The sequence below is a fragment of the Rhamphochromis sp. 'chilingali' genome (genome assembly GCF_963969265.1).
Source record: "Rhamphochromis sp. 'chilingali' genome assembly, chromosome: 2".
Classification (NCBI taxonomy): Eukaryota; Metazoa; Chordata; class Actinopteri; order Cichliformes; family Cichlidae; genus Rhamphochromis; species Rhamphochromis sp. 'chilingali'.
Window position 1 is genome coordinate 39,025,036 of NC_137930.1, and position 26,245 is coordinate 39,051,280.

At 40.9% G+C, this 26,245-nt stretch overlaps 1 protein-coding gene across 1 annotated transcript in view; it reads left to right on the plus strand.

Moving 5' to 3' along the window:
* Window positions 1–25,054, plus strand: part of ptpa (protein phosphatase 2 phosphatase activator) — a 30,967-nt gene extending 5,913 nt beyond the window's left edge. The window contains exons 6-10 of the mRNA XM_080875384.1: window positions 116–215; window positions 1,326–1,450; window positions 3,724–3,824; window positions 17,782–17,889; window positions 24,015–25,054. Of these exons, the coding sequence (XP_080731510.1) occupies window positions 116–215; window positions 1,326–1,450; window positions 3,724–3,824; window positions 17,782–17,889; window positions 24,015–24,089 (509 nt within the window). The 3' untranslated portion in view covers window positions 24,090–25,054. The remainder of the gene's footprint in view (window positions 1–115; window positions 216–1,325; window positions 1,451–3,723; window positions 3,825–17,781; window positions 17,890–24,014) is intronic.
* Window positions 25,055–26,245: the final 1,191 nt, after the last annotated feature.

A 26,245-nucleotide genomic window follows, 5' to 3' on the forward strand; every position in this document is an offset into this window, starting at 1 on the left:
CAGACCTGGTGCTGTAGTCAGATGCCGAAAAGTGATCTCAGCGGTGCGTTTGAGTGCAGCTCACACACTTTGCAGACTAATCCTGCAGCTGTTTAATGTTCGTTTGTCTCTTCAGGTCATGAAGCAGCTTTCGCAGCGTTCCTCTGCTGTCTCTGTAAGGTTGGAGCGCTCAGGGTGGATGATCAGCTCGCTATCGTCTTTAAGGTGTTCAACAGGTGAGCTGTCACACTAAACTGCAGTATGCTGTTAATGCAATGGTAAATGTTCAGGTTTAAAAATCTGATTTTGTTACAAACTTTAATTTACCAAAAAGCACTGCTCCCTGTTTATTAGTGGTGCAACGGATCACGGTTGATCCATAATCCAAACCGATCCCTCGTGATCCGAAGATTTGAAAAAGAAGAAAAAAAAGTATGCGTATGGTGCGCGTGGTGGGTCTGTCAAGCGATAGTTATGGTCAGTGCTAGCGGTCCAAGTGGAGGAGCAGAGGAGTTTGCGGTATTTAAGCAGCCCTTTGTTGCCCAGTCCGACCGGGCTAAAGCTATTACAAAGGCTATTGGGTGTTTAGCTGCAGATGGGAGGCCGTATTCAGTTGTCCAAAACAAGGGGTTTAAACTATGATGAACGTGCTCGAGCCACGCTATGATATGTCGTTGCGCGTCAACTTTAGTGGCAAGATTGTTCCAAGCATGTATGAGCAGGAAAAGTTTAAAGTTATGGCTGAACTGTCCCAGGCAACTTCTGTTGCTCTAACTACTACAAATGGGTGGACCTCCAGGGCAACGGACAGCTACGTGACCGTGACCGCTCATAATGAGCGATATGTATTATTGTAGGGTCTACCTTACAATATAAAGCACCTTGAGGCGACTGTTGTTGTGATTTGGCGCTTTATAAATAAAATTGAATTGAATTGAGTGGTAGATACAAAGACTGTACTGCCCTATATTGTATCATTTTTAATTTTTTTTTAATAATTGCGTGGAATGAGTCTTGAGTTGAATGTTTTTAACAGGAAAAAAAATACTTCAATAAGTAAATGTTAAATTTGTCTTTTTTCTTTTTTTGCTGATCCGAAATTGATCCGATCCAAACCGTGAGATTTTTGATCCGTTGCACCACTGTTTATTATACTCCCCACGCACTTCTCTTCTTTTTTTTAAACTCTCCCTGCTTTTATTACACTCTCCATAGTTTTTGCTCTCTTTCTCTTTCTAATAACATTATTTCTGACGTTATTACAGACCTGTGCCAGAATGAAACAGTCGCTGCTGAGACTGATCCCTACTACATGCACGTGAACATTGTCCTGATTGTGTTTTCAGGTATCTCGAAGTGATGCGGAAACTGCAGAAGACCTACAGAATGGAGCCGGCTGGGAGTCAGGGTGTCTGGGGGCTGGATGACTTCCAGTTTCTCCCCTTCATCTGGGGCAGCTCCCAGTTTATAGGTAAGAGCCATCAGGTGTTTTTGTGGAGGGAAGCACATGAGATTTCCTCTACATCTTTAGACCAGTCTGCTTGTTAAGTCTAAACTGAGCACTCCTTCATTTCCTCCATTTCCAAAAAAAAAAAAAATCCTTTAAAGTAATCAATTTGTTCAGCTCATTCATGATTATTTACAAGCTGAGATAGAAGTGAGAAGAAATTTTTCATCTAAGGATGACATAACTGGTGGCTTCGAGGGAAGAAGCTACCTGATCCATGTACCTTATTCCAGGAAAGGTGTCTTTTCTCCTGTGGAACTTAACATATGATGCAAACCTCAAAGATTATAACTTATTGGCCACCACTAGAGGGAACTGTGAGGTGCCTCATAGATGCTCTAGATTAGGACAAACTGCGGTGTCAGTAAAAGGAAATAAATACTCAAACAGTTTTCCAGTGGCAATAAAAGAGCGGTCTACTATTCCCACATTTAAGACTCAGCTGAAACCTTGTACCTTTGACCATCTTACTTCTATCTGATGGTTTTTTGTCTTATTTGATTGGTGTAATGTTTTTATGTGAGATGACAGATGTAAATTAGCAGTTTTAGTTTATGTCAATTAGATAAAGAGAAAAGAAAATAATCCTCAATTTTGGTGTCAGACAGTGTCTCATTGAGGTTGGCTGAGTGGGCAGCTATTGTCAGAAGGTCTTTGTATTTTCATTCGTTTTTATTTGCTTTATGTGGGTTTGCTCATTTCTGTTCACTTTTAGCATAAAAGTATTATGTTTTAGTGTCATTTTTAAGTTTCATGGATAGTTTTGCTTGTTATGGTGACGATGGCAGTATTTGTCAGATTGTAAGATTTAAGAAGTTCAGGACAACACAGTATGAGTAAATTTCTCAAACCTAAGCTGAACTATACATATAGGTGTGTGTGTGTATTACACACACACACACACACACACACACACACACACACACACACACACACACACACACACACACACACACACACTTATTTGTTTATTTATTTTTATTTTCTACATTTTGAAAATGTGAAGGCTTTTTAAGTTTGCATACATGTCGTGCAGTGACTGTCCCTGTACACTAGGGGTCCTCAGTCCATTATCGATCAGAGGCAGACATACCAGCCTAACTGCAGCTGCTAACAGTAAACATATTATATCTGGGTCAGTGCGTGAAAAATCAGTGACTCCCACATGAATCAGCTGATTTTTTTCATGTACAGTAACTTTATTTAATGAAGCAGTTTTACCCTCATACTTTAAATATTCTCACAGTTACATGCCTTCAAAGTGTACATATGCAAGTTGAAATTTGGTACTTTTAACTCGTAACCCCCAACTACATTAAACTTTAAGAAAAAACAAAAAAAACAAAAAAAAAAACACCACTCATAACCCAGTTTAAAAATAATGCAAACACTTGCAAGACTTGCATTATTTACTTCAACGTGTGAAGGTTGAAGCTCACTTTAATATCAAAGCCTGATTCTATAAACGCAGGCAATGATTTTAAGTGTAAATAAAAATCGTATAAACCCCTATTTTATTCAAATTAGAACACAGAAACCACTTCAGGTGTTTGAGAAAACTGACATTTTTAAGAAAAATAGGAGCTTATTTGGAATTTGATTTTAGCAACATGGCTCAAAGGTTTATCAGAAGCAAAGGTGGGCAGAAGATGATGCAAAACACTGCATCTACTAACTGAAACAGATTTAAAAAAAAAGTTCCTCTCGCTCTGTTCAAAAGCCTGCACCTCTGATGGTATGTGGGTTCATCATCAGTGGAAAGGCACCATCAGTGCTGAAAGGTATATACAAGCTTTAGAGCATCATATGCACCGTCCAGACATCTTTTTCAGGAAGGGCCTTCCATATTTCAGCAGGACGCTACTAAACTTTTCCAGCTCCATATTTTTGTACTTGGACTCTTTTATAGTAGCTTTGCATGATCATCAGTTTAAAATAATCCTTCTTTATCTTATCCTGGACCTTGAAGCAGCCCTTCAAGTCACCCTTTGTCTGTATAACAAATTGGTACCTCCTCCTAGTTTAAGCCCACCTTTATTCTGATTGGCTGTCCCTCGTAAACATAAGTGGGTGGGCCTTCTGTGCCTGAAATGAATATGAAATTAAGAAGGGAAGTAGCCTTTTTTCCCCCTCTTTTCTTTAAAAACACTTAAAATGAACTAAAACTGCTGTACTTCAGGTGCATAGTGACACGCGTTGTTGAGCATGTGCACTTACGGTCCAAATCTCCTCCTCAGATCACCCAACACTGGAGCCTCGGCACTTTGTCGACGAGCGGGTGGTGAACGAGCACCATCAGGACTACATGTTTCTAGAGTGCATCAAGTTCATCAATGAGGTGGGGAAATCAAACTCCAGCAAACGTCCACCTGTGTCATTTTACTCACCTGGGTGACCCACTGGTTAGAGGAAATATTAACAGCCTGAGGTCCTCTAGGTTGTGCCCCACAAAATTTAATTTTAGGTTTTTTTACTTCAGTTTGTTCTGCCTCATTTGGTACTAGGGCTGCCACAATTAGTCGACTAGTGACGATTACGTCGACTATTAAAATCGTTGACGACTAATTTAATAGTCGACGCGTCGGTTGACGCTTTGTAAGATCCCGAAAGGCGCAGGAATAAGTGGTAGTATTTAAGAGTGTAATAACGGACTGAAACAGAAGATGGCAGCACTACATGTCCTGGGATACCAGCTGCTGTTAAACCCCGAAGAAGAAGAAGCAGTGTCCGGTTTCATAGCTGTGTCCAAATTTAGCGGCCGCATCCTTTGGATGCCGCATTTGTAGGCCAATTACGTTACAGCGACACGATGAAGCCTGTCCAAATTTCGAAGACTCCCCCAAACGTGGCCGAAAAATGAGTCCTTCATTTCCCCAGATTTGAAGAATGGGTCGGGTGTATCCTTCGTGGCCCAACCTATCTTAGAGTTCATAAAGCGGCCCAGCCAATTCCAGTTTTCAACAATGGCGGCAGCTACTTAGTTTTAATATTACTCTTATTATTCTTTCTGGGTCACAAAATAAACGTTTAATATATTTTCAGGCGAGAATGTAGCTGTGTAAATCTCAAATATCTGCTCAGTTTATCAAGACATCACATATTTGCAAAAGTGCTCCGACGTTTTCGGAGATGTCTCTTACCCACCTGCTCAATAGCTAGAGGGTTCAAGGCTCACTAGAGCCGGCGAGAACAGTGATCTCCCGGCACATTATTTTCAAACCCCCTACTCAGGTTAAACATGATATATAAGTCACTCAGATAATTTAAAAATGTAATTGTTTGGCTTTTTTCAGTGTTTTATTTGTTCCTCAGTAAATTGGTTTGGCTGAGATTAAAGTTATAGTTTTTACACAGCTGAATAAACGTCAAACAGAACTGATTAAACAGAAGTGTGAAATGGTCGAGAATTTACTCCAGTGTCCTGTTAAATTTTACATAGAAAGAACAGACGGCTGAGTTTATTAAACTCCACTGAGACAATCTGCAAATTTCATTTAAAAGTTTAATAAACTATCATCTTGTCTTTATTTTCAGTTAGCACATACCTTAAACACTTCAAGCTGTAAGCTAATCATAGCTATATAAGAGGAGACGCATGCTGGTGCAATAAGCTGTACGTTTTACGCCCAGTGGATGCATGATCTGATTAGTCGACTATCAAACTAATCGTTTGTGGCAGCCCTATTTGGTACAACCTTGTTTTGTTAACCTGCTTCAGTTCAACGTTTTTGGGATGTGTTTATTTATTGGGACATATTTTTATGACCCATCCTACACCCCTGTTAAAACTAAATGTTATTACTTTTAAACAGGGTTATATGACAGATCATAATTTTCTTTTTCTTTTCTTTTCTGGTTGCCTGACTATATTTAGAGGTACTTCACAGGAATTTCTACTCTTCTCTTGTAACAGAAATAAAGCAAAGTTTGAATATTTGCCTCCCACAGCAAATAGGGGGAAGACTCCAACCAACAGCTGGTATCAAATTACGGAAACATGTTTTCAGAACTTACCATTACAAACAGTTTAGTTCACTTTTCTCTCTCAATCTAAAAGCCTCGACTCTGAGCTCCAGCTCCTCCATTTCTGATTGTTGCCTGATGGGAAATATTTTAACTTTTACAAAAAATTTTGAATTGAGGTCAGTTAATTTCATAGCATCAACTTTGTGTATAATCTTGCCATGCAAGATAGAAATTGTGGTCAATATGATAGCTGCATGATGTAAGTCTCCTGATCAACCACATCCTAACGATTCTGGAGGCTGTTTGAGAAAACAGAATTTAATGTCACGTTCAAGAAACCAGTTTGAGGTCCTTTAACATTTGTTTCATGGTGTGTTATGCTTGTGGTAGTGGGTATCATAGGATGGCTACACGGTGGTCAAAATTTCCAATTTCGTGTTGACCAGGCACCATTTTTCATTTTCTGTTGTCCAGTTTCGGTGAGCCTGTGCAGGTCTTACCTGCCATGAGTGGCGTAGGAGTGGTGTGGCCTTCTGCTGCTTTAGCCCATCTGCTTCATGTTATGCATTCAGATGATCTTCTGCACACCTTGGTTGTAATTTGAGTTAGCTGCCTTCCAGTCACTTTTCCTGCTCATTCTGATGCTCGGTTTGAACTTCAGCAGGTCGTCTTCAGCATGTCTGCCTGCTTAAATGCACAGACTTGGTGCCATGTGATTGGCTGATTCGGTTAACGACCATCTGAGCAGGTGTGCCTAATAAATTGACCAGTGAATTCATATTCTATACTGTTAGCAGTGTACAACTAAGCATTTTAGATGTAACATATGTTTGTAGATGTATTGTCACCGTCCTGTAGATACACACGTGTTTTGAAGCAGTTTGTCTGCATTCAATCAGATTTTATTTTCATGAATAGGAGCAGCTGAAAAAACCCTTTAATCACATTTAAGCTGGTTTAACAGTAGAGTCATATTGTTTATTTTGTTTTTGTGATTGTGATTTATTTCAGATCAAAAGCAATAAAAAGCTAAAAAATAAGCAAAAACCTTTTAAGAGGGAAAGAAACATTGGAAAACTAGTGTTTCAAGAATTGGCCTTTTTGTAGATGTAGAGGTTAAGCGAGCCTGTAAATGACCTTTGTTAGCAGGACGTCAGCTCCCAGCTTTTATTTTTGTTTCTTCACCTTCACTGTTTGGCTCAACAGTCTCCTCGCTCTGCATCACAATAGGATGTGGGTTTGTCCACGTGTGCGCTGCTGCCATCTAATGGACAGCATGACCACTGTAAATGCATTTAAGATTTTTATAAACCACTTCATCAGAGGGGGTTTAATCTCATTTCTGATTGGTATACAATCTGTGTGTGTCGTGAGACATTGCATGTAGATTTAGCTGTTAGAAGTAAATAGTTGGACCACAGATGAATGTGGTTTTGTCCAGGAAAAGGAAGATGAAGAGGGAGGAGGTGGGAGAAAGGAGGCAGATGGATTTTGTTGGGAACATGCCAGAGCAGGAACCGTTTGCTTTGTTTGGGGTTTTTGGAGGAAAAGGAGGGGAGGGAAGTAGATGAGGGCGTCGGTGGAGTAACTACATCCTTTTCCTCCTTCCCTCTCCTCCCTGACCTCTCCCTCCTCCTCTTCCTCCTCCTCTTCCTCACGGTCATGGAAGGATGCTGCCGCTGTGTCCGCGGAGCTCGTCAGCTGGCTCACAGCTTGTTTTTTCAAGCTTTTGTTTTCTTCTTTATCACTTTTCTTCAACTTTGGTTAGTTTTTATGTGAAACTTAAAGCAGGTAGTGTGTTGATTAGATACTAGCCTACACAACAAGCACGAGGCTGATTCTGTATGTTTGTGGCTGTCTTTGGTTGTTTGTCAAAGTTGTATTAAAGCAACAGATCTTCCTCTGTGGAAACTACCAGAATATTCCCATTAAAATATGTATTGTGTCTCAGTGTTAAAAAGGTTTTGAGATTGAGGGGGAAAAAAGAAAGTCTTTCCAGCCGCACCACACTTACCTCAGCAACACCATAGCATGTCATTGCAAAGGAAGAATAAATGTTTTCTTCTGTATGATGGCATCACACAGGCACAGATAAAAAAATCAAACAATTTCACCCACCAAAACTGGAGCTCAGACTTCTTGAAGATTCTGTTAGTGCGAATCTCCAAAGATGCCAACACCACAAACACAAACTGATCGAGAAATTCAACTCAGGGGCTCCAGTTAGCTGAAGTGAAACAGACTAAGAGACAATCCATAAGTTTTTAGACAATGGCGCAATTTTTCTAGTTTTGCCTGTGTGCACCACCACAGTGGTTTATAAACCAAGCAGTCCAAATGTGATTGAAGTGTAGACTTTAATTGAGGAGCTCTAACACAAGTATTACATCCTTATTATTGTAGGTTCTTTGCCTTACAGTATAAAGCAGCTTTAGGTGACTGTTGTTGTCTGTTTGGTGCTATATAAATAAAATAAAATTGAGTTGAATCGGCAGCACATGGACGTAACTTCGCTGTCTGAAAAAGGAAGTCCCTGCCGAAATACTTAAAACCTGCATTCAGTCTGAAGGCCACCAGACGGTAGTTGATACAGATACTCTTCCTTTTGAAAAGTAATTGGACAGTTCACCAGGAAATAGTGTCATAATTGAATTAAGCAGATTAAAGATCTGAAGCTGATTTCAACTGAACTGGTAGCTTTTCGCATGAACTTTCAATATGAGGTCCAAGAAGATGTTGATGGAAGTGAGGGAGGCCCATCATTGGGCTGTGAAACCAAAACAAACCTGTCAGAGAGGAAGAAGAAACTCTAGCTGTGGCCATATCAACAGTCTGGTACACTTAAAAATAAGGAAAGCACCAACCAGCTCAGCAACATCTAAAACCCTGAAAGATCACAAGATGTTTTTTTTTTTTTTTGGCCTGTCCCGTTTGGCTCTTTTGCCATCAGAATTGTTGTCTAAAGGCAAAGAAAGATGCCCAACGGATTTACTTTACCAAACTGACCATCCCAGCCTTGCCGTAATGGTCCATTTGATTCACCTTTTATTGTTTATTTTATTTTCACTTACTGAATACGGGACAGACTTGACTGGGGGAAAGAAGGGGAGAAAGAAAGAGGGAAAGAGAAACAGCTGAGAAGAGGGACGGGGGAGAAGGGCAAAAGACAAAAACCAACAGAACGGGCAGAGAAGAAAAAAATGCATATATCAATCACCTGGATCACCTGCTGAGAAAGAAAAAAGAAAGCAAGCAGAAGAGAACAAGAGTAATAGAATAAACAACATCACAATGATATATGGGAATATGACAGTAAATACTAAATGTTAAACATTATTGTGCAGCACATAAGATCAACAGAACACAGTGTGCTTTGAGGTAGCATCCAAAAAGGGTGCAGTTTGTGGGTGTGAGCACCCATGTGTACACCTGTGAGCATGGACGCGCTTGTTTTTTTTGTTTTTTTTGTTTTTTTTTTAAAAGGTTCCTTCGTGTAATGGTCTGCTAGAGGGTGTGGGGGGGGGGGGGGGGGGGGGCACAGCCCCGTCCTCCAGGGCATGAAGCAGGTATGGAGGAGATCAAAACTCCAGACATCCAGAGGCCCCCAGAACACAAGAGACCAAGGAAGACCAACAGAGGGGCAGCCGCGCCACTGTCCCAGAAAGAGCTGAGGAGAGTCCCAGATGAGGGCTCACTCAGCAGCCGCGGAGCAGAAGCCAGGGGGAGTTGCAGTGAGCTCCGCCGGCAGCCAGCCGTGCCTGAGTGACTGAGCCCTAGGCCGAGAGGCCGGGGGCACCCCACCTCCGAAGTGGCCCGAGCGAGCCCCAGGCCCCGATAAGCGGCCGCCAAGGAGTGAGCCGGTGTGTACCTGGACGCCCATCCCCAGACACAAAGAACCACCAACGCACCGATGTCTGAGAGAGTCCGCCACTGGCAGGGGAAGTGGTGGTAGGGGGAGAAAGGCCTCCAAACCTTGGAGGGCCTGAGATGTCCCCAGAGAGGTGGCGTCTGATACCCAACCTGACATATAGACACAGACATACAGGCACACACAGATACAAACATCCATTCCCACCCTCATGCTCTCATATACACTTACTCCACACTCAACCAACGTGGAGACAGACATAAAGAGACGCTGTACACACGATCACACTCCCCAAGCGTACTCTACAAACCGGGTCTAGGTACCCTTGCCCCTGGAGGGGGGAACTGCACCCAGACCCAGGTGGTGTTACCCTTTTCCCTGCGGTGGGGGGAGGCAGACCGCCCCGACTCCGCAGCAGCAGGGAGGCCCCACACTCCAGACCGCAGTCGGACGGCCAACTCCTCCTCCTAGCCCCCCCACTCCAGCAGGCCGCAGAGAATGGGGGTGAGAGAAGACTCCAAACCTCCCTCCACCCACTCATTGTAGTGTTGATGCATGTGTGTTCTAAGGTGCATTTAAAACCCAGGAGGGCATGGAGCTACCTGCCAGAGAGCAGCAGGTAAGCGCATAGTCCCTCCTGCTAGCCCTCAATGTCTGCGTGTATTTAACATTGAGAGGTGGGCAACGACGCCAGGGGTGGGGTGTACACCCTGATGGTACTTTGGATTCCGTGTATCGTGCCCACCCCCAAGATCCTATATGTATGTGTAATGAGAGTGTGAGTAATGTGAATGTCTAAGTTGTGGGATAAAATTGAGGCAGAGGCAGCCAGAAGGGGACGGGGGGGGGGGGGGATAGCCTCCTCTGCACCCTGGTGACATACCCCTACTCCAAGGTCCTGCATGTGTGGGTGGTTGTGGTGGAGCGGGAAGAGGGAGGCAGCTGGAGATGGGGAGGCAAGTGCCCACCCGCCCACAACCCCGGCAACACACCAACCAGGACCCAAGCCCCCGAGGCCCGGCCCAGGCCCCAGCCCAGAGACGGAGCGCCCCCAGAACCTCACGCCCATCCCGGACCCACCCAGGGGCAGCCAGGCTACCAGGTCAGTAACCCACGTCCGTCAGCACAGACCCTCCCCTAGCCCCGCTGCACGCAGCCGCGAGGAAACAGTCACCTGAGAGCCAACAGAGCCCCTAACCGGACATGACCGCTACCCCGGGTTGAGCCCCCCAAGGAAGATGCCTCCGGGGAACCCCCCGACGCCCTAAGCCTGTCCCTACCCCCACACCAATCACAACAGTGAAGGCGGGACCAAACTATGACCCCCCACCCCCACTAGGTGATGGAGCTGATCAAAGGAGCCCAGAGCAATTGATCTGATGTGGTGGCAGAGGCTGTATCAAGACTAATGTAATCTAATAGATAATTTCTATATTGGTTAGAATTAAGATTATTTTTATTTTTCCAGTTCATGAGGACTGTTTTCTTGGCTATGCATAGGGCAGTGAAAACCATATGGGCGATATTCTTTTCTGAAGTGACATTATCTAAGCTGCCCAACAAACACACTAGGGGGGAAGTTGGAATGTTACATTTCAGACACTTCGATAAGTCTTCACATATCTCGCGCCAAAACTTCTGAACTGGTGGACAGAACCAAAGAGCGTGGATATAATTGTCCGGTGAATTGGTTTGGCAGTGTGAGCAGTTGTTGGTAGATGTAAAGCCCATCTTGAACATCCGATGACCTGTATAGTGCACTCTATGTAATATTTTGTATTGAATTAATTGAAGACTGGGATTTCTAATTAGATGAAAGGTTTTTAAGCAAATCTGAGACAGAAGTTTAGGTCTAAGTTAACTGATAAATCTGCTTCCCATTTTGCAATAGGAAGTGATATTGATTCATCTGTTTTAGAAAGCCTTCTGTATATTTTGGAAAGTAATTTGGGGGTTTTAAGAGTAAGAAATTGAACCACACTTGGTGGTGTTTGTAGTTCAACTTGACCCGGTTTAAATTTCTTTTTTACTATGGATTTAATTTGTTGATATTCTAAAAATCTTTTCTTGTTGATCCCATATTGTGTAACTAGTCCGTCAAATGAAATAAATTCTGTTCCTTCTAGTATATGTTCTAAATATTTGATTCCTTTACCACTCCAATCTGAAAAGTTTATCATATTATTGTTTTGTAATATGTCAGGGTTGTTCCAGATAGGTGTACGTTTGCATGGGATTAATGAAGACGCCGTCAATTTTAGAAACTCCCACCATGCTGTCAGAGAAGAGCTGATGTTGATGCTTTTAAAGCATCATGGATGTTTGAGCTGATAAATGGTAGATCTGAAAATCTCTAGATTATTGCAAAGTGCTTGTTCTACATCTAGCCAAGGTTCATCTAAGAGGGTATGTTTTAGCCATCCTGAGATAAACTGAAGCCTGTTGGCTAAGAAGTAGTGCTGAAAGTTAGGCAGTTCTAGTCCTCCTTTATCCTTGGTCTTTTGTAGTGTTTTTAAGCTTATACGTGGGGGTTTATTTTTCCAAAGGAATTTGGACATACATGAATCTAGAGATCTGAACCAATCTTGTGGCGGTTTAGTTGGGATCATTGAGAATAAATAATTTATTTTTGGTAAGACCATCATTTTTATAGCGGCAACCCTTCCCATGAGTGATATGGGTAGACATTTCCATCTAGCCAGATCATCTTCTACCTTCTTTAAAAGTGGGATATGGTTTAATTTAGTTAGATCTGCAAGCTTGGGAGAAACATTAATACCTAAATATTTTATATTTCCCGATTGCAGTGGTGTAGAAGAGGAATTATGGAGGGAGCAATTAATCGGTAGAACTGTAGATTTTGACCAGTTAATTGAGTAATCTGATATTCTTGCAAAAGAGTTTATCAATTCAATCACCCCAGAGATATTGGTTTGTGAATTTTGGAGAAAGAGTAACACATCATCCGCATAAAGGCTGATTTTATGTTCCACGTTCTTGCATTTTATGCCCTTAATTACTGAATTCTGTCTAATTGCTGCTGCTAGTGGTTCAATAAAAATTGCAAACAGTGAAGGGGAGAGTGGGCATCCCTGCCTGGTGCCCCTCAAGAGACAGAAGCTGGAGGATGTCTGGTCATTTGTTCTAACACAAGCTGTTGGGGAATTATATAATATTTTTAACCAGTTTATGAAAGAGGATCCAAAACCAAATTTGTGTAAAGTTGCAAATAGAAATTTCCAGTTAACTCTGTCAAATGCTTTTTCTGCGTCTAAAGAGAATATTGTATTTTCGATGTTTTTACTGTATGAGCAGTCTATCAAATTAAGTAATCTACGTGTATTTGTTGATGAGTGCCTACCTTTTATGAAACCAGTTTGGTCAGGATGAATTAAGAGGGGGGTTATTTTCTCCAGTCTCTTTGAGAGAGCTTTGCAGATTATTTTAAGGTCTACATTTATAAGGGATATTGGACGATAGCTTGAGGGATATACAGGGTCTTTGCCTGGTTTTAGCAGGAGATTAATGTTTGCAGAATTCATATTTGATGGAAGTCTGCCCTTTTCTTTAATTTCCAACAACGTTCTGTAGAAAACTGGTGCTAGAATCGACCAGAATTCTTTGTAGAATTCTGCAGCGAAGCCATCTGGACCTGGAGCCTTATTATTGGGCATACTTATCAGGGCTTCCTGGAGTTCACCTGGTGTCAGTGGTGAATCCAGTGCCATTGCTTGAGTGTCTAATAATTTTGGAAGAGTTATGTTGTCCAAAAACTGATCAATTTCTTTTTTAGATGGGTTTATTTGTGGTGAATACAACGTTTTATAGAAATCCCTGAAAATGTTGTTTATTTGTATCGGATCATATATTGTGTTCCCAGATGAATCTTGAACAGCACATATAGTTGTTTTTATTTATTTATTTATTTTTAGCTGGTTTGCTAGAAATTGACCGGATTTATTACCTTGTTCATAATTTTGTAGGCGTAGTCTTTGTACTAAGAATTTTGTTTTTTTATCAATTATCTCATTTAATTCTAGTTTTGTTTTGCGTATTTTGTTCAATGTTTCCTGATCTTGGTGGGACGCGTAGGCTTCTTCTAGTGATTTGATGTTTTTTTTCTAATTCCTGAATATTTTTGTTTTCTTTTTTCTTTTTATGTGATGAGAAAGAACTTATTTTACCTCTCATCACAGCTTTCCCTGCTTCCCATAGAACAGAAGCTGATGTTTCGGGAGTGTCATTATAGTCCAAATATGAAGTCCACTCTTTTTTAAAATATTTAATAAAGTCTTCATCTTTAAGTAGTGATATATTAAATCTCCAGTTTTTTCTTGGCATAGTATTATTCTTGTGCATTAGTGTTAAAGATACAGGACCATGATCGCTGACAGCTATAGGGTGAATCTCAGTGTCTGAAATGTCGTTCAGCAGTGAGCTGCTGACCAAAAAATAATCCAGACGAGAGTAGGAGTGATGGACATGTGAGAAAAAAGTATATTCCTTACTGGTGGGGTGAAGGGAGCGCCATGCATCGCAAAGACCAAAGTCGCTCATATACAGTTTGATTATATTTATGGACTGCCAATTACGCTGAGTTCCCGCTGTATTGAGCCTATCCATGTCTTCATTTAGTCCAAGTCACAAGATGATTTAAAGCTGATGATCACAGAATCGTTTTCATTGTTAGTAAAAACAACTTCACAGCATCTACCAACTCAAGATTGGTATCGAAGAGGTCGGCGTCTACACTCGAGAGACACCCTAATAAGGAGTGTAAACCCAAGGTTTACAACAAAGAGCAAACCACCGGTTATACTCAAGAACAGGAAGTTAATGTTGAACCTTCAAAATATGCCCAAAAACCAATGAGAGAAGTCACAGTGTCTTTATCCACCTTTGTTTTGAAGTTGCACCATTATGCGGGTCAAAAACTTTTATTTTGAAAGGAAATATTCAGTAAAACCCTTCAAAGTAAACACTTTCCATTAGATTTAAGACAGGATTAGCTTGGGATTGCCTGTGTGTCCATAAAATAATGCAAGGTTTCTTTCCAGCTTACTCTTTGTGTCTATAAATACACTTTAAACACACTTTGTTTTTCTTTGTAAACAGTCTGAGATACACACGATAACACACATCTTCAGCGCCCTTTCCTTTCTTGGATGTGTTACTGGCCTAATTCAGTCTCGACTGCCGGCGTGTTTGTCCTCATTTGTTTACTGTTGCCTGTAAGCATACACTCCACTCCATACCCGAGGATTTTCCTCCCATTCACACACATGTGGATACTTCAGACTCTTTTTTTTTTTTTTTTTTTTTTTTTTTTTTTTCATTTAAACACAAGGCTCTCGTGTGTGTGAGAGTGTGTGTGTGTGTGTGCGTCCTAAACATGAGTCACTTCCTTCCCCACATGCTCTTGTGAATCACTCCTTCCTCCAGGGAATACGGGCTGTCTCCACCCCCTCCTCCATGCCCTTCCCCCCCCCATGTGTTCTCATGCGAGGCCCTGGAAAGTGTCTGGAGCTGTGTGAGGAGCCGGGGGTTGGATGAGGGGGATGGAAAGAAGGAAAAAAAGAAAAAAAGGAGGGGGTTGTTAGATTGATTCCCCTCAGGGTCTGGGTTTGGGTTCCTCGGCCCTCCTGGGAGAAAATGGTGGGAAAGCCGTTGATGCGCCTCACTTTTTAATTTATGCATTTAGAAATTCATACATTTGTTTTTGTTTGTGTGTTTCTGAGCTTATGCAGAATGTATTAATTTTGAGGTGATTGCTGGATGAACAATCAGCCTTTTGTTCTTTTTAACATTCATCAAATCACTAAAAGCCCCATAATCAATGTAGCAATAATTATTATTATTTAAAAAAAGCTTGTAATCAGAAGCTTTCTGCATGTCTTTATTGTTAAAAGTGTGACTGAAAGCTCATTATTCATTCGTGTAACAGAGAGACATAAAAGTTAACTGTGAAATGAAAACTAATTATATTATGATTTATATCTCATGTAATGTTTGGTATCATAGCTGAAAAGGAACAATCCACCTGTTAAGTGATGACATATCAGCTCTGTTTCCGGCTCATTCCCAGTCTCTTTGGCTTCTTTTTAGCACCATTCATGTGCAGCACATCTTTTAAGCTCAGTTTTTAATAATTCACAGTGTAGCTACAAATCATGGGTTTGCAGTGTTTTGGTCAACAAAATGTTGGAAATCAGGAAATCATGGCAAATAGAAACTGTGGGCTCTCAGCCTGCCAGCCGTTGGTCAGTTTCTTGTAGTAGCCCTCTCTCGTTTGGAGTTTTTTGGAGTCTTTTTTCACAGGCCTCAAATCTTAGACTTGGTTCTAGATTAGGCTTTGGCACAGACTTGAAAATGAGGATTAAACGAATTGTGTGAATTGGATCTGGCAGAAAACCTACCAAATGGTATCACTCCATTCCTTAGGTGCCTGCTCTGGTTTGCATCTCTGTGTAGAACGATTCAACATGCAGCAAGATAACGTGCTCAACCACACCTCCCAACTTGACTCAAAAATGACTCAAAGACTAAAGAAGACCGAGAGGTTGTCACACTTCCTCTCAAGTCCCATGACCTTGACCCTACTGGACCCTAATCGAGACTGATATCACAGGAGCTTTAGGATCTTCCGTGGAGTCCAAACAACTCGAGTGGTGCTGCCATTGAAGCTAAAGCGAGAGAAACAAAAACTCACAGATTCAGCCTTTGACTGCTGATATTTGTTAAGATGATACCATTTATAATGAAACAGTTTGTTGTCATGTTTTGGACTCCACAGTTTCTATCTTAAATCAGCATTTTATGAATTCAAACATTATCTTCATGTTTCTCTGCATGGAATTAAGAAAGGAGGGTGACAGCTTAAAAAAAGTCTCATGAAACCCTGATTAGAGGTTAATCAGTTATTTATAATTGCAAAACAGTTTCTCTTCAAACTCTGAAATGTCACATTTGAAACTCTAATTACTAACCTTTTGGTGTTAGCAGTGGATCACATGACTGTGTGTCATGGAAGAAGACCCTGCAGTTGTTTGTGTCTTTCAGCTCATTGTTTTGGTTGTAAGGTTTGCAGCGTAGTCTTTACAGCTTTATCAGCTGCTGATTTTCAGCCAATAAACATTTAACTGATGTCTTATCACCTGTTGAAGTTGTGTGCGCTTTTACTCATCTGATCGGAGTCTTTCATACCTTAAACAGTTAATCACATGTCGTTGGTTCTATACATCCAATCAGAACAGTTCTTCATTAGAAATGGAAAGTAGAATTTTCTTTTTGGCATCAAGAGATTGCATCAGTTTCTTTAAGGCGGAAGTTCAGCTAATTTGAGCTTTTTCTTTTTCTCCCTAACTCGATCCTTTGTTCATAGCTTGTCACTCTTTGGAATGCTGTCAGTAGCTTCACGTGACTGCCAACCATAGACTGTCTGCAAAAGGTGGACATGACCCTTTGGTTTCTGGAATCCATGTTTTGGAGCCTTGGTGTTAGCATTTTGGCAACCTTGTTGTTTGCGTCTTTGTGTTTAGAGCCAGAACTGATTGTAGTTAGATGAGATGGTGACATGCTAAGATATTAGCTAACTTAAGACTTTTAAACTTTAATTATTTGATCTTTTTCACATTGTTTACATATTTATTGTCAGTAAAGGACTGTATGTCCAGTTTAGTGACTCCCAGCACATGATATGATATCATCATCAAGCACTTTTCTACACCTTAATACTTTCTGTCAAACATTCACACTCTGGAAAACTTCAGTATTTTTCTCAAGGATACTTTGGTACGCAAGGGATCGAACCACAAACCTTCTGATTAATAGATGACCTGCTCTACCTCCTTAGCTATAGCCATACAAAGTGTTCCTCCAACTTCATAATGAATGTTGTTCCTAGATCGTTAATGGAACTGACCAATCACCTTTCTTTTGACATTGCTTCAAAATGGCCACGCCCCCAACAACCCCTGTGGTTTCAAAGATGTGCCATCATCTGGTCAAAGTGATTGAACACTCACCAAAGCCTCTTACGCCAGTCTGTTTGTACCATACACATCATGTGTTGTCCCTATCTCGCCTTTACAGGTCTATAAATAATTTTGGGCAAATGTTGACTTTTTAGTCTTTTAAGGTCTGCAGGAGTTTACACATTTAGAGTTTTCACTGTGTAAAAGAAAAGAAGTAATGGCCGTGGAAACCTTTCCTACCAAGTAAATGGGTTATATTTGGAATCCTCTGCATCTGATTCAGTTTAAAATGGCCAAAGCTCCATCAGTGGAGAAACTCTAGCCTTATAAAAGCTACCTTTACCACCCACAGGGGGGCTGTTTGAAGCTCTAAGACAGATTTTGGAGTAAAAAGGTTGAAATACTATCTTTTAAAAAAGTATTTAGGCATTGCGATGAAGTGGATTAAGGAGATGTAGAATTTAAACTGTCTCTCTCTTTGTGTGCAGATGAAGACGGGTCCATTTGCTGAACACTCCAACCAGCTGTGGAACATCAGTGCCGTTCCCTCCTGGTCCAAAGTCAACCAGGGCCTGATCAGAATGTACAAAGCTGAGGTACGCCTGCTCTCCCCCCCATCCCCCACCCCCCAGTCTCACTGACCATTCATCAGTCTGACAAACAGCTTGCTGTAGAATCCAAATCCAAAACACAGAGAGAACAATTCAAATCAGAAGTTTACAGATCAGATAAACAGGGGCAATTCTAGGATCAAACCTCATATTTTCATGCACGTGGTGCCTTGCAATTAATATTAATGTAATATGCTTCTTGCAAACACATTCAGTCCTTTTCACCTTTGCAAACCTAAATTGAACTAGATAAACATTTAAATGTTTGTCTTAAAATGTAGTGTCTAAGAATGACTGGGAATAAATAATCACAGTTCTTAATATAATTTACTGGTTTTAACGTGAGAATTTTAGTTGTGAACCTGAAGCAAAAGCTCAATAACTTTGACCATAATTTTCCAAACGAAGTAAAAGAACAATTTGTAGGAAAGCGAATAATAGCTTTTTTTCAGTCCCTTGTACTCCAAGCAATTAAAAAAGCTCATAATGCCACATTAAACATCTGGACAAAATACAAACGAATACTAGAGTTGCTATAACCTGTAACCTGTCTCCAGTAGAGAAGTTGGGCAATGCTTTGTTTTGTTTTTTCAGGGGTGATGTTATCAAAGTTAGGGTTGCTCGAGCCCTGCCAAAAGGGTCTAAACTCGTCAATCCATGTAAAGCACTTTACTTCATTTATTCTAGTGTGTTTGTACCACTCATACCTGTCTTTTTTTATACTGCAAAGGGAGCTGTATCTCTCAGGTGGACCAGTTTATGTGAAATGGATGGTGTGACAGGTATACTGCAGGGTATATTCCTCCAGTTTAAAGTCTTCACTGTGGAAGCAGAATTAACTGCTGTGTGGTGTTGAACTGAAAATCTGCAGCCATGCTAACAGATCACATCTACTGTTTCAATTTTTTCCACATTTTGAATCCTAATTGTAACACATTCATACACGCAGTTGCAGTAATTTTGGTTGTAATAAAGCAATAATACACAAATACTAGCTCTCAAACATCTTAGGTTGCCTGTCAATACATTTAACCCCACAGCAGCCATATTATTGGTGAAAATAGTGGGCATAGACCATATAATGCTTTTTAAATAAGTGAACTATAAAAAAAATATATAACTGTATAGTTATTAGGAAAGATGGAAATAAGTTATAAAGATCTAAAGTGTTTTTTGCAGCAGACTGTAAAAATGTTTATTTCTGGTGTGCAGTTGGACATTTTAAATTGGGAGTCTATGGGTATGGACTCGCTGTGGGAGCCTCAAGTGGATTTTAGAGGAACTGCAGCCGCCATGTTTGTTTCTTCCCAAGTGGGATCTTTTTGAATGTGTGGTCTTCCAAACTGAAAGTCACGGCTGATTTCTTGAAAGATTTAAGTGACGTCTGAAGCTCTTTTCTTTTCTCCTGCTGCACTGCTGTAGCTTTTGTGGTTTCGTGAACCCAGTTAGGCAACATGCAGTCAAAAAACTGAAATGCACACAAAAAAAACATTCTTCTGTAAACTGGATTTCTTGTAATTCTTCACCCGGACTCAGGAAACTGCGTTTTCTTGTTTATGTGACATTTAAAAAGTCAAGTTAACGCCGACTGAGACCAGAAAATGCCCAGACTGGCTGTGCTTTTAGGGAGCGGAGGAGCGAGGCAGGAAAGGGTTAAGAGAGAATGGAATTACGTGTGTGTGTGTGTGTGTGTGTGTGTGTGTGTGTGTGTGTGTGTGGGCGGTTGGGGGGGTTGTCTAAGCCCGTTCTCCCCGCCTGCATGCCCACATCCTGTGTTTTCCAGAGCAGCCTGTGAGTCTTCCCAAAGAGCTGAGGGGCCAAGCTGTCTGCCTTCCCCTCCTCCTCCTCCTCCTCTGCCGTTCCCTTCATTAAATCCTCCCCTCCCTCTGTCCCGACCTTCCTCCGAGCCTGGAGCAACCATCAGCAGACTTGCATTCCTCTCTCCCTTTTCCTGGCCCCACACAGGGTTTCGAGCAGAGAGCCGGAGTAGACCTAGAAAGAGCCGAATTCACCATTTTTAGTCTGAGAGGAGTTCATTCTGGGGCCTCGCTGGCTGTTTTGAAGCATCTGAATTTGTGAAATAAAACACAAACACAGGAAAAACAATGCTAGAGGGACTAGAGGAGTGTGTATTGTAATAGTTTAAATAAAGAAACTGCCAGGATCCTAGTTGCCAGTGATTTTTAGCCCTTTTACAAGTGACATATTTATTTTTCCCCATAATCTTCTGAAATCAGGCAAAAAATTAAGTCTGGAAGGTAGAAAACGCTTTAAAAAACACAGGCCATACTTTTTGTTAGATCACAGTGAGTGTGTAATTTGCTAAAAGAGGTACTTTCAAGTCAAACTGAAGGAAGGTCATGCATTTGCTGAGGAGTGTTTCCTGAAGGTGATTAATAAACATGTTAAAGAGCAACTATTCTACCTTTGCTGTCACATTGATATTAAAATAGGCTACTCAGACACTCGTTTTCACCCAGTGGACCTCTATGCTGTCACAGAGAGAGGAGGTTGCCCATATACCCTTATATGGGCAACTTGAGCACAAAAGACCCAGGCCCTTCTGATTACTAGGACCAGCCAATAAAAAGCTAAAATGGCTAAATGCTACCACTCACTGTTCAAAAATGAGTCCACAATAAAAAAAATAGCTGTATTGGTGTATGTGATGCTAACAATGGAAATTCCAGCAATGCTCACACAGCGCCCACGTGCTAGTCAAAGCCGCTGTGACCTGAAACATACGTAACTTTAAGCCTTAATGAAATGTAAACAGGTAAGTTATTTTAAAAAATCCACCCCCTGTACATTTATGACAGGTTAAACTATCCATAGAGGCCAAAACTCTTTTATTTCTGCTGTAAAGTTGTCCCTTTTAACATGGGAGTCTATGAGGACTGAGTGACCAGTAAAGCCAGCCTCTGGTGGATGTTAGAGGAACTGCAGCCTTTGGCACTTGATGTTTCAGGTCTGGAGTTTACTGCCTGGGTTATTATAAAGCGATCAGGGTGCTGTTAAATTGCTCTCTGATTAAATTAGACGGTGGGTGGGTGAGTAAGCGACTCTGGCGAGTGTTCTTGAGCAGCGGTGCGGCTCGCTGATGTGTTTTTAATCGTTCCTGGAGGACAGCGGAGCTCTGTGAAGATTGGGAAAAGAAACGTAAACAGCCCTTGATAGCAGGAAAAATAGAAGTTATCACCACATAAAATGGTCAGCAGTTAATTAGAGAACAAAATGAACCACTGTAGGTTAACTGCTGTGATGGTTTATCAAAGTAACTTCTCAGTAGCGTTAATTGCATGTGTGTTATTGTCCTGCTAACGGTCTGTGACAGATAACCTACACAGGCTTTTAATGCTGTGTGTGAAGAGTTGGGCTGTGATCAATGACCGTTTGATGCTTTTACAAGTTAAACATTGATTGAATATCTGTTTAGACAAAAGGTCTGTGAGGCGTGTTTTTCCACCCCAGTTCTGCCCACATGATCGTGACCGATAGTGTCACGGCACAGACAGCCCGAACGCTCCTCCCATCCCCCCACCGCCGCTCCCCCCCCAAAAAACAGGTCCGTGTGTGCACACAAAGAGCCTCCTCTGGGCTCCTCCACAACTGTTCTGAATGGAGTCGGCATGAAAGACCGGTGGAAAGAGTTCAGGTCGGGGCGAGCCATTTGCTGTGGCTGGTCTGTGTGTGTGTGTGTGTGTGTGTGTGTGTGTGTGTGTGTGTGTGTGTGTGTGTGTGTGTGTGTGTATATATGTATAAATAAAAATTTTAGGGGTGCAACGATACACAAAATTCACGGTTCGGTTCAGTTCGATACTTTGGTGTCACGGTTCGATATTCTTTCAATACAAAAAAAAAGTTCATGCCTTTTTAATTTGTCATTTATTAAAATTATAAATATATATTTTAACTCAAAAGCACAGTTTTTAAATTTACTGTTGCTGAAACAACAAAGGGATAAAATAATAAATCTGTCTGATCGAGAAATCACTCATCTTTGGAAAAGAGAGTTTATTACAGAGAAATGTCTCTTTCCAAAATAAAAGCTATACTATACGCTTCTTCTGGGCTATATTCTCAGCAGCATATTAAACATATCAGGTCCCCATAAGGAGAATCATGTGCTAACGGCTGTCTAAATGACTTGGGTAGTTTGTAGCATGCGTGCTTGTTGTTTTTGTCTGCTTTCACTTGTCTTTGCACTAGGATGATGTCGGCGTAAAGGTACAATCTGAAACGACGTTAATGCCACAACACGGCAAATCATCGATTAAAATCGATTCTGGCTTGGATAACGTGATATCGATTCATTAAAATCCTGAATCGATTTTTTTATATAAATGTATTTTGCCCAAAATTCCAGAATCTCAGGTGAAACGTCTCAAAATTTTGAGAACCACCAAACATTTTAAACAGTAAATGAGAGCAGGTACACGGCTTCTGCACAAAGACGTAAACACAAAGCACGGACCGCGGATCAGAATCGGTGAGATGTGGCTTTCTCACCCGACGGCACGGACACGGTCGGGGCTGAAAGCCGACAGCTCGCTGATTCTGATGTTTCGGCGGGTCCACGCTTTGTGTTTACGCCCTTTTTGCGCTGATTCTAAAGCTGTTAGTTTTATCTCTCTCCAAACAATATTGACCGAACCAGCAGCAAAAGAAGATCCAAACTAAGCTTCACATAAACATCGTCATGGACTCCCTCTGACTTTTGCTGTTTTGCTTCCACCACAATAAAATCACACTTCATGCACAGCTCTCTCTCTCTCTCTCTCTCTTTCTCAGTGTACTTCAAGAACAGTTTCCTGTCTATCCCCGAAATCTGTTTTCTGCATTATTCGCTTGCTTGTTACGCACAAGCCTATGGTGTTTACAGCGCTGTCGGCCAATGTTTTTTTTTCCTTTTACTCACTTCCGAAAAGAGAACCTAATTTCTGCCGTTCAATAGGCTTCTGAACAAATTTAAACTTTTTAAAATTATACAAAATGCAAAACGCTCAGCCGTGTCTCTAACAAAACCGCTGTAACTTCAGAGGCAACGTTCATATGTTGATTAATGGTTTTCTTTCGTTTTTGATGTACTGCAGAATATTTTTATAAAATCCCAGGCCAGGAAAATCACCTTCATGTTTTTCTGTGTTTTATCTTCAGCTACTTTGACACAAAGGCATCTGCTGTGATGCTCACACCTTTGATAAAGTCTTGCGTGTGTCAGCTTCCTTTTTATAGATACAAAAATATGTAATTGTACTGATCTGAATTATAATATTTCTGACTGTCTGAGGCAAAATTTCCCAGATTCAAATCGAATTGAATCGAATCGTGGATCGAATCGATTCAGGACCTTGTGAATCGGAATCAAATTGATTCTAGAAATCAGTGACGATACCCAGCCCTACTAAACACTGTTTCAAATTAGCTAAAAAATGGCAGTCAGCCACTTAATTACGTAGTTCTCTATTTCTGATATCTGCTGACATTAATTTTACAAGTTTTTGGTCCTCGCGTGGTTCATATTTCCTTTACATTTCCTTTACATGCGTACTCTTTCCTCACTTTCTCATCGTCTTGAGTTCGCCTGTACTTTATTGTCCCCTTTAAATCATGTTTTTCATTCACACTTGTTCTCCAGTTTCTCTGCACTTGTGTATTAGTTTCAAATGTGTGTTCGCTGTCACACAGAAAGTACACATTCTGACAGTATTTCAGAGTAACCCTGAGATCACAGTTAGCCATTTTACTTTTTTTACATCTGTTTGCTGACTCGTGTTTCTCTTCCCCTTAACCTGTCATATACATCTTTGTCTTAGTTTCTCAAATATATTTTGTATATTTTCTTCCCACAGTAGTTCCACTTGTGATATTATCTTGAGTTCACCTGGACCTTATTATCCCCTTTTAGATTATTTGTTTTCATTTACGTCTGCCATATGATTCATCTACACTTTTGTTCTTTTGTTGTTTCAGCTGTCACAAAAAATGTTCAAATGGACAAATTTAGATACTTTTGATATTATATTTCAGATCACAGTTAGCTTGCTACTTCTCTGAAGCAAACTGAGATATTAAGTCTTTTTTCCTGCCTGTTTCCCCTTTGTTTTCAGTGTTTGGAAAAGTTCCCCGTGATCCAGCACTTCAAGTTCGGTAGCTTGCTGTCCATCCAGCCGGCAAAGCCTTGACTCTCATGCGAGGAAACGCGATGGAAAAGACCAAAATCCCAACTCGTTGGAACCTGCAGTTTCCCTTCCTCTGGCGTCCTCACGTGCAAATCCGACAGTAGCAAAAGACAACCACATGTAGTGTGACACCTCATCCCCTCATGGGCACGCGTGTGGTCATGAAAGCTTGCAGATATCCATAACTTTAATGCAAAGGTGGAAGAAGAGCTTTGTGAATCTGGAGCATCACATTTTTGTCATGTTATTTAAGTGATGGATAGAGTTTGAGGGACTTTTGTTTTGTTATCAGGTTTGCTCATTGGTGCTTTATATTTAAATTTGACACTGGAGTGGATAAAAATATGACTTCTTCATAATCTTCTGCCATAGTTCCATCTTCGGTTTTACTGCTTTTTCAACCAAATGTTTGCATTTGTTTTCTTTTTTGCAGATGTACCAATAATTAAATTTCCCATTTTGCCCAAACTTCTCATTCATAATTTGACATGAAAAATGTACTCTATATTTTATACTTTAAGAAATGTATTGTGGGAAAAGTAACGGATTAGATTTGACTGTCTTTGCATGAAAGCTTTCTTTTTCATTAGTTTTCTGTCCCTCGCTGTCACCGTCAGTAGTGTAAACCGGTGTCTTCTTCCAATCCCGGCCCAGTCTGAATCCATTTATTTCATCTGACATCAGCTCCAATAGTAAATACTGTAAATTGACAAACCATGAATAAATTGCTGTGGTTGTTCTGTGCAGCTTTTTCCTGAAAACGCTCACCACAAACAAAAGATTTATGATTTCTCTCTCCTGCTTTACATTTTACGTGTTCTAAAGCCGTTTTAATTTAATAAAAGAGAAGCTATTTTTGTGACCCCCAAAACTTGATTTCATACATTTCACCTCTCTGTGCACTTGATTTGTCTTCATATTTTCAGTGTAACATTAAAGCCACTATATAAAGTCCTGTGCACAAGTCTTGAGCCACCCTTCATTTCTTAATTTCTGGGGGGAAAGTATGAAATGCATTTATTGAAACGTGCCATTTACCATTTTATTGAAACGTGCAAACACCCTTAACTCTCTTAATCAAGCTGCCCATAATTGCACTAGGTAATCTTCAGAAATAGTTCTTTTTCAAGGACGTTCCAAGGTCTTTGTGGGATGCTGGCTGACACTTTCTGTGACTATGATCCCGCCCTACCTCTGCGAAGGTCTGTGCTCTGAGGAGATCAGTCAATGACTGATCATTTCCCACTGTGTTTTTCTGTCAGCGTATGCTTTTGCTGCATTGGCAGTGTGTTTGGGATCACTGTCATGCTGACAAACGAAGGTGCGGCCAATCAGATGCTTTCCAGGTGGTATTACATTTTGTATCAAAATCTGACTGTACTTGTCTGCTATCAATTTTGACAAGCTCTCCAACAACATTGGCTGAAATGCAGTCCAAACCATGACAGAGCCTCCACTGTGTTTTACAGATGGCTGTAGTTAGTCACTGTTGTACTTCAGTGCATACTGACGGTGATTTGAACCAAAACTGAAATTTGGATTCATCACTCCATCAGACCGGTTTTCACTGATTTTCAGTCCAGTTATTATGTGATGTGGCTCATATCTCAGCCCTGTCTCCCTTTCTCAGTAATGGCTTCTTGGTGGCCATTCTTCCACTGGGACCATTTCTGACGAGGGTTCAGTGAATGGTAGATGGATCAACTGAAGCTCCAGAATGCGTTCCATGTCAAAGTAGACCAAGTTTTCTACTACTAGCTCTTTGGGAATCGCCTTGTTGATGAAAAAATACGCCCACCTTTTATAGAGTACGGTGAGTTCAAGGGACGTGTTATTAGACGATGAGGTCGACAGACACATGTATGCAGGTGCTTTTGGAACCTAAATATTGAGAGGTACGTCTCAGGAGCAAGAAATGTTTTTCATTTTTTCATTACTACATCTTTTTTTTAGTTTTTTAGTTTTATGTCTGCTTTCACTCGTTTTAATCTCTTTTCTTTCCCCTCATTTAGTTGTTGAAGTTGACGTTTTCAATAATAAATTTTATTAAAAAGTGGCTTTCAAAACACCCAAGGACACTGTACAGAGCAAATACTCCAGGCATAAAAACAGGAAATAAACACAATAATAGAAGAAAGTTTAAGAGCATGGAGAAGTTA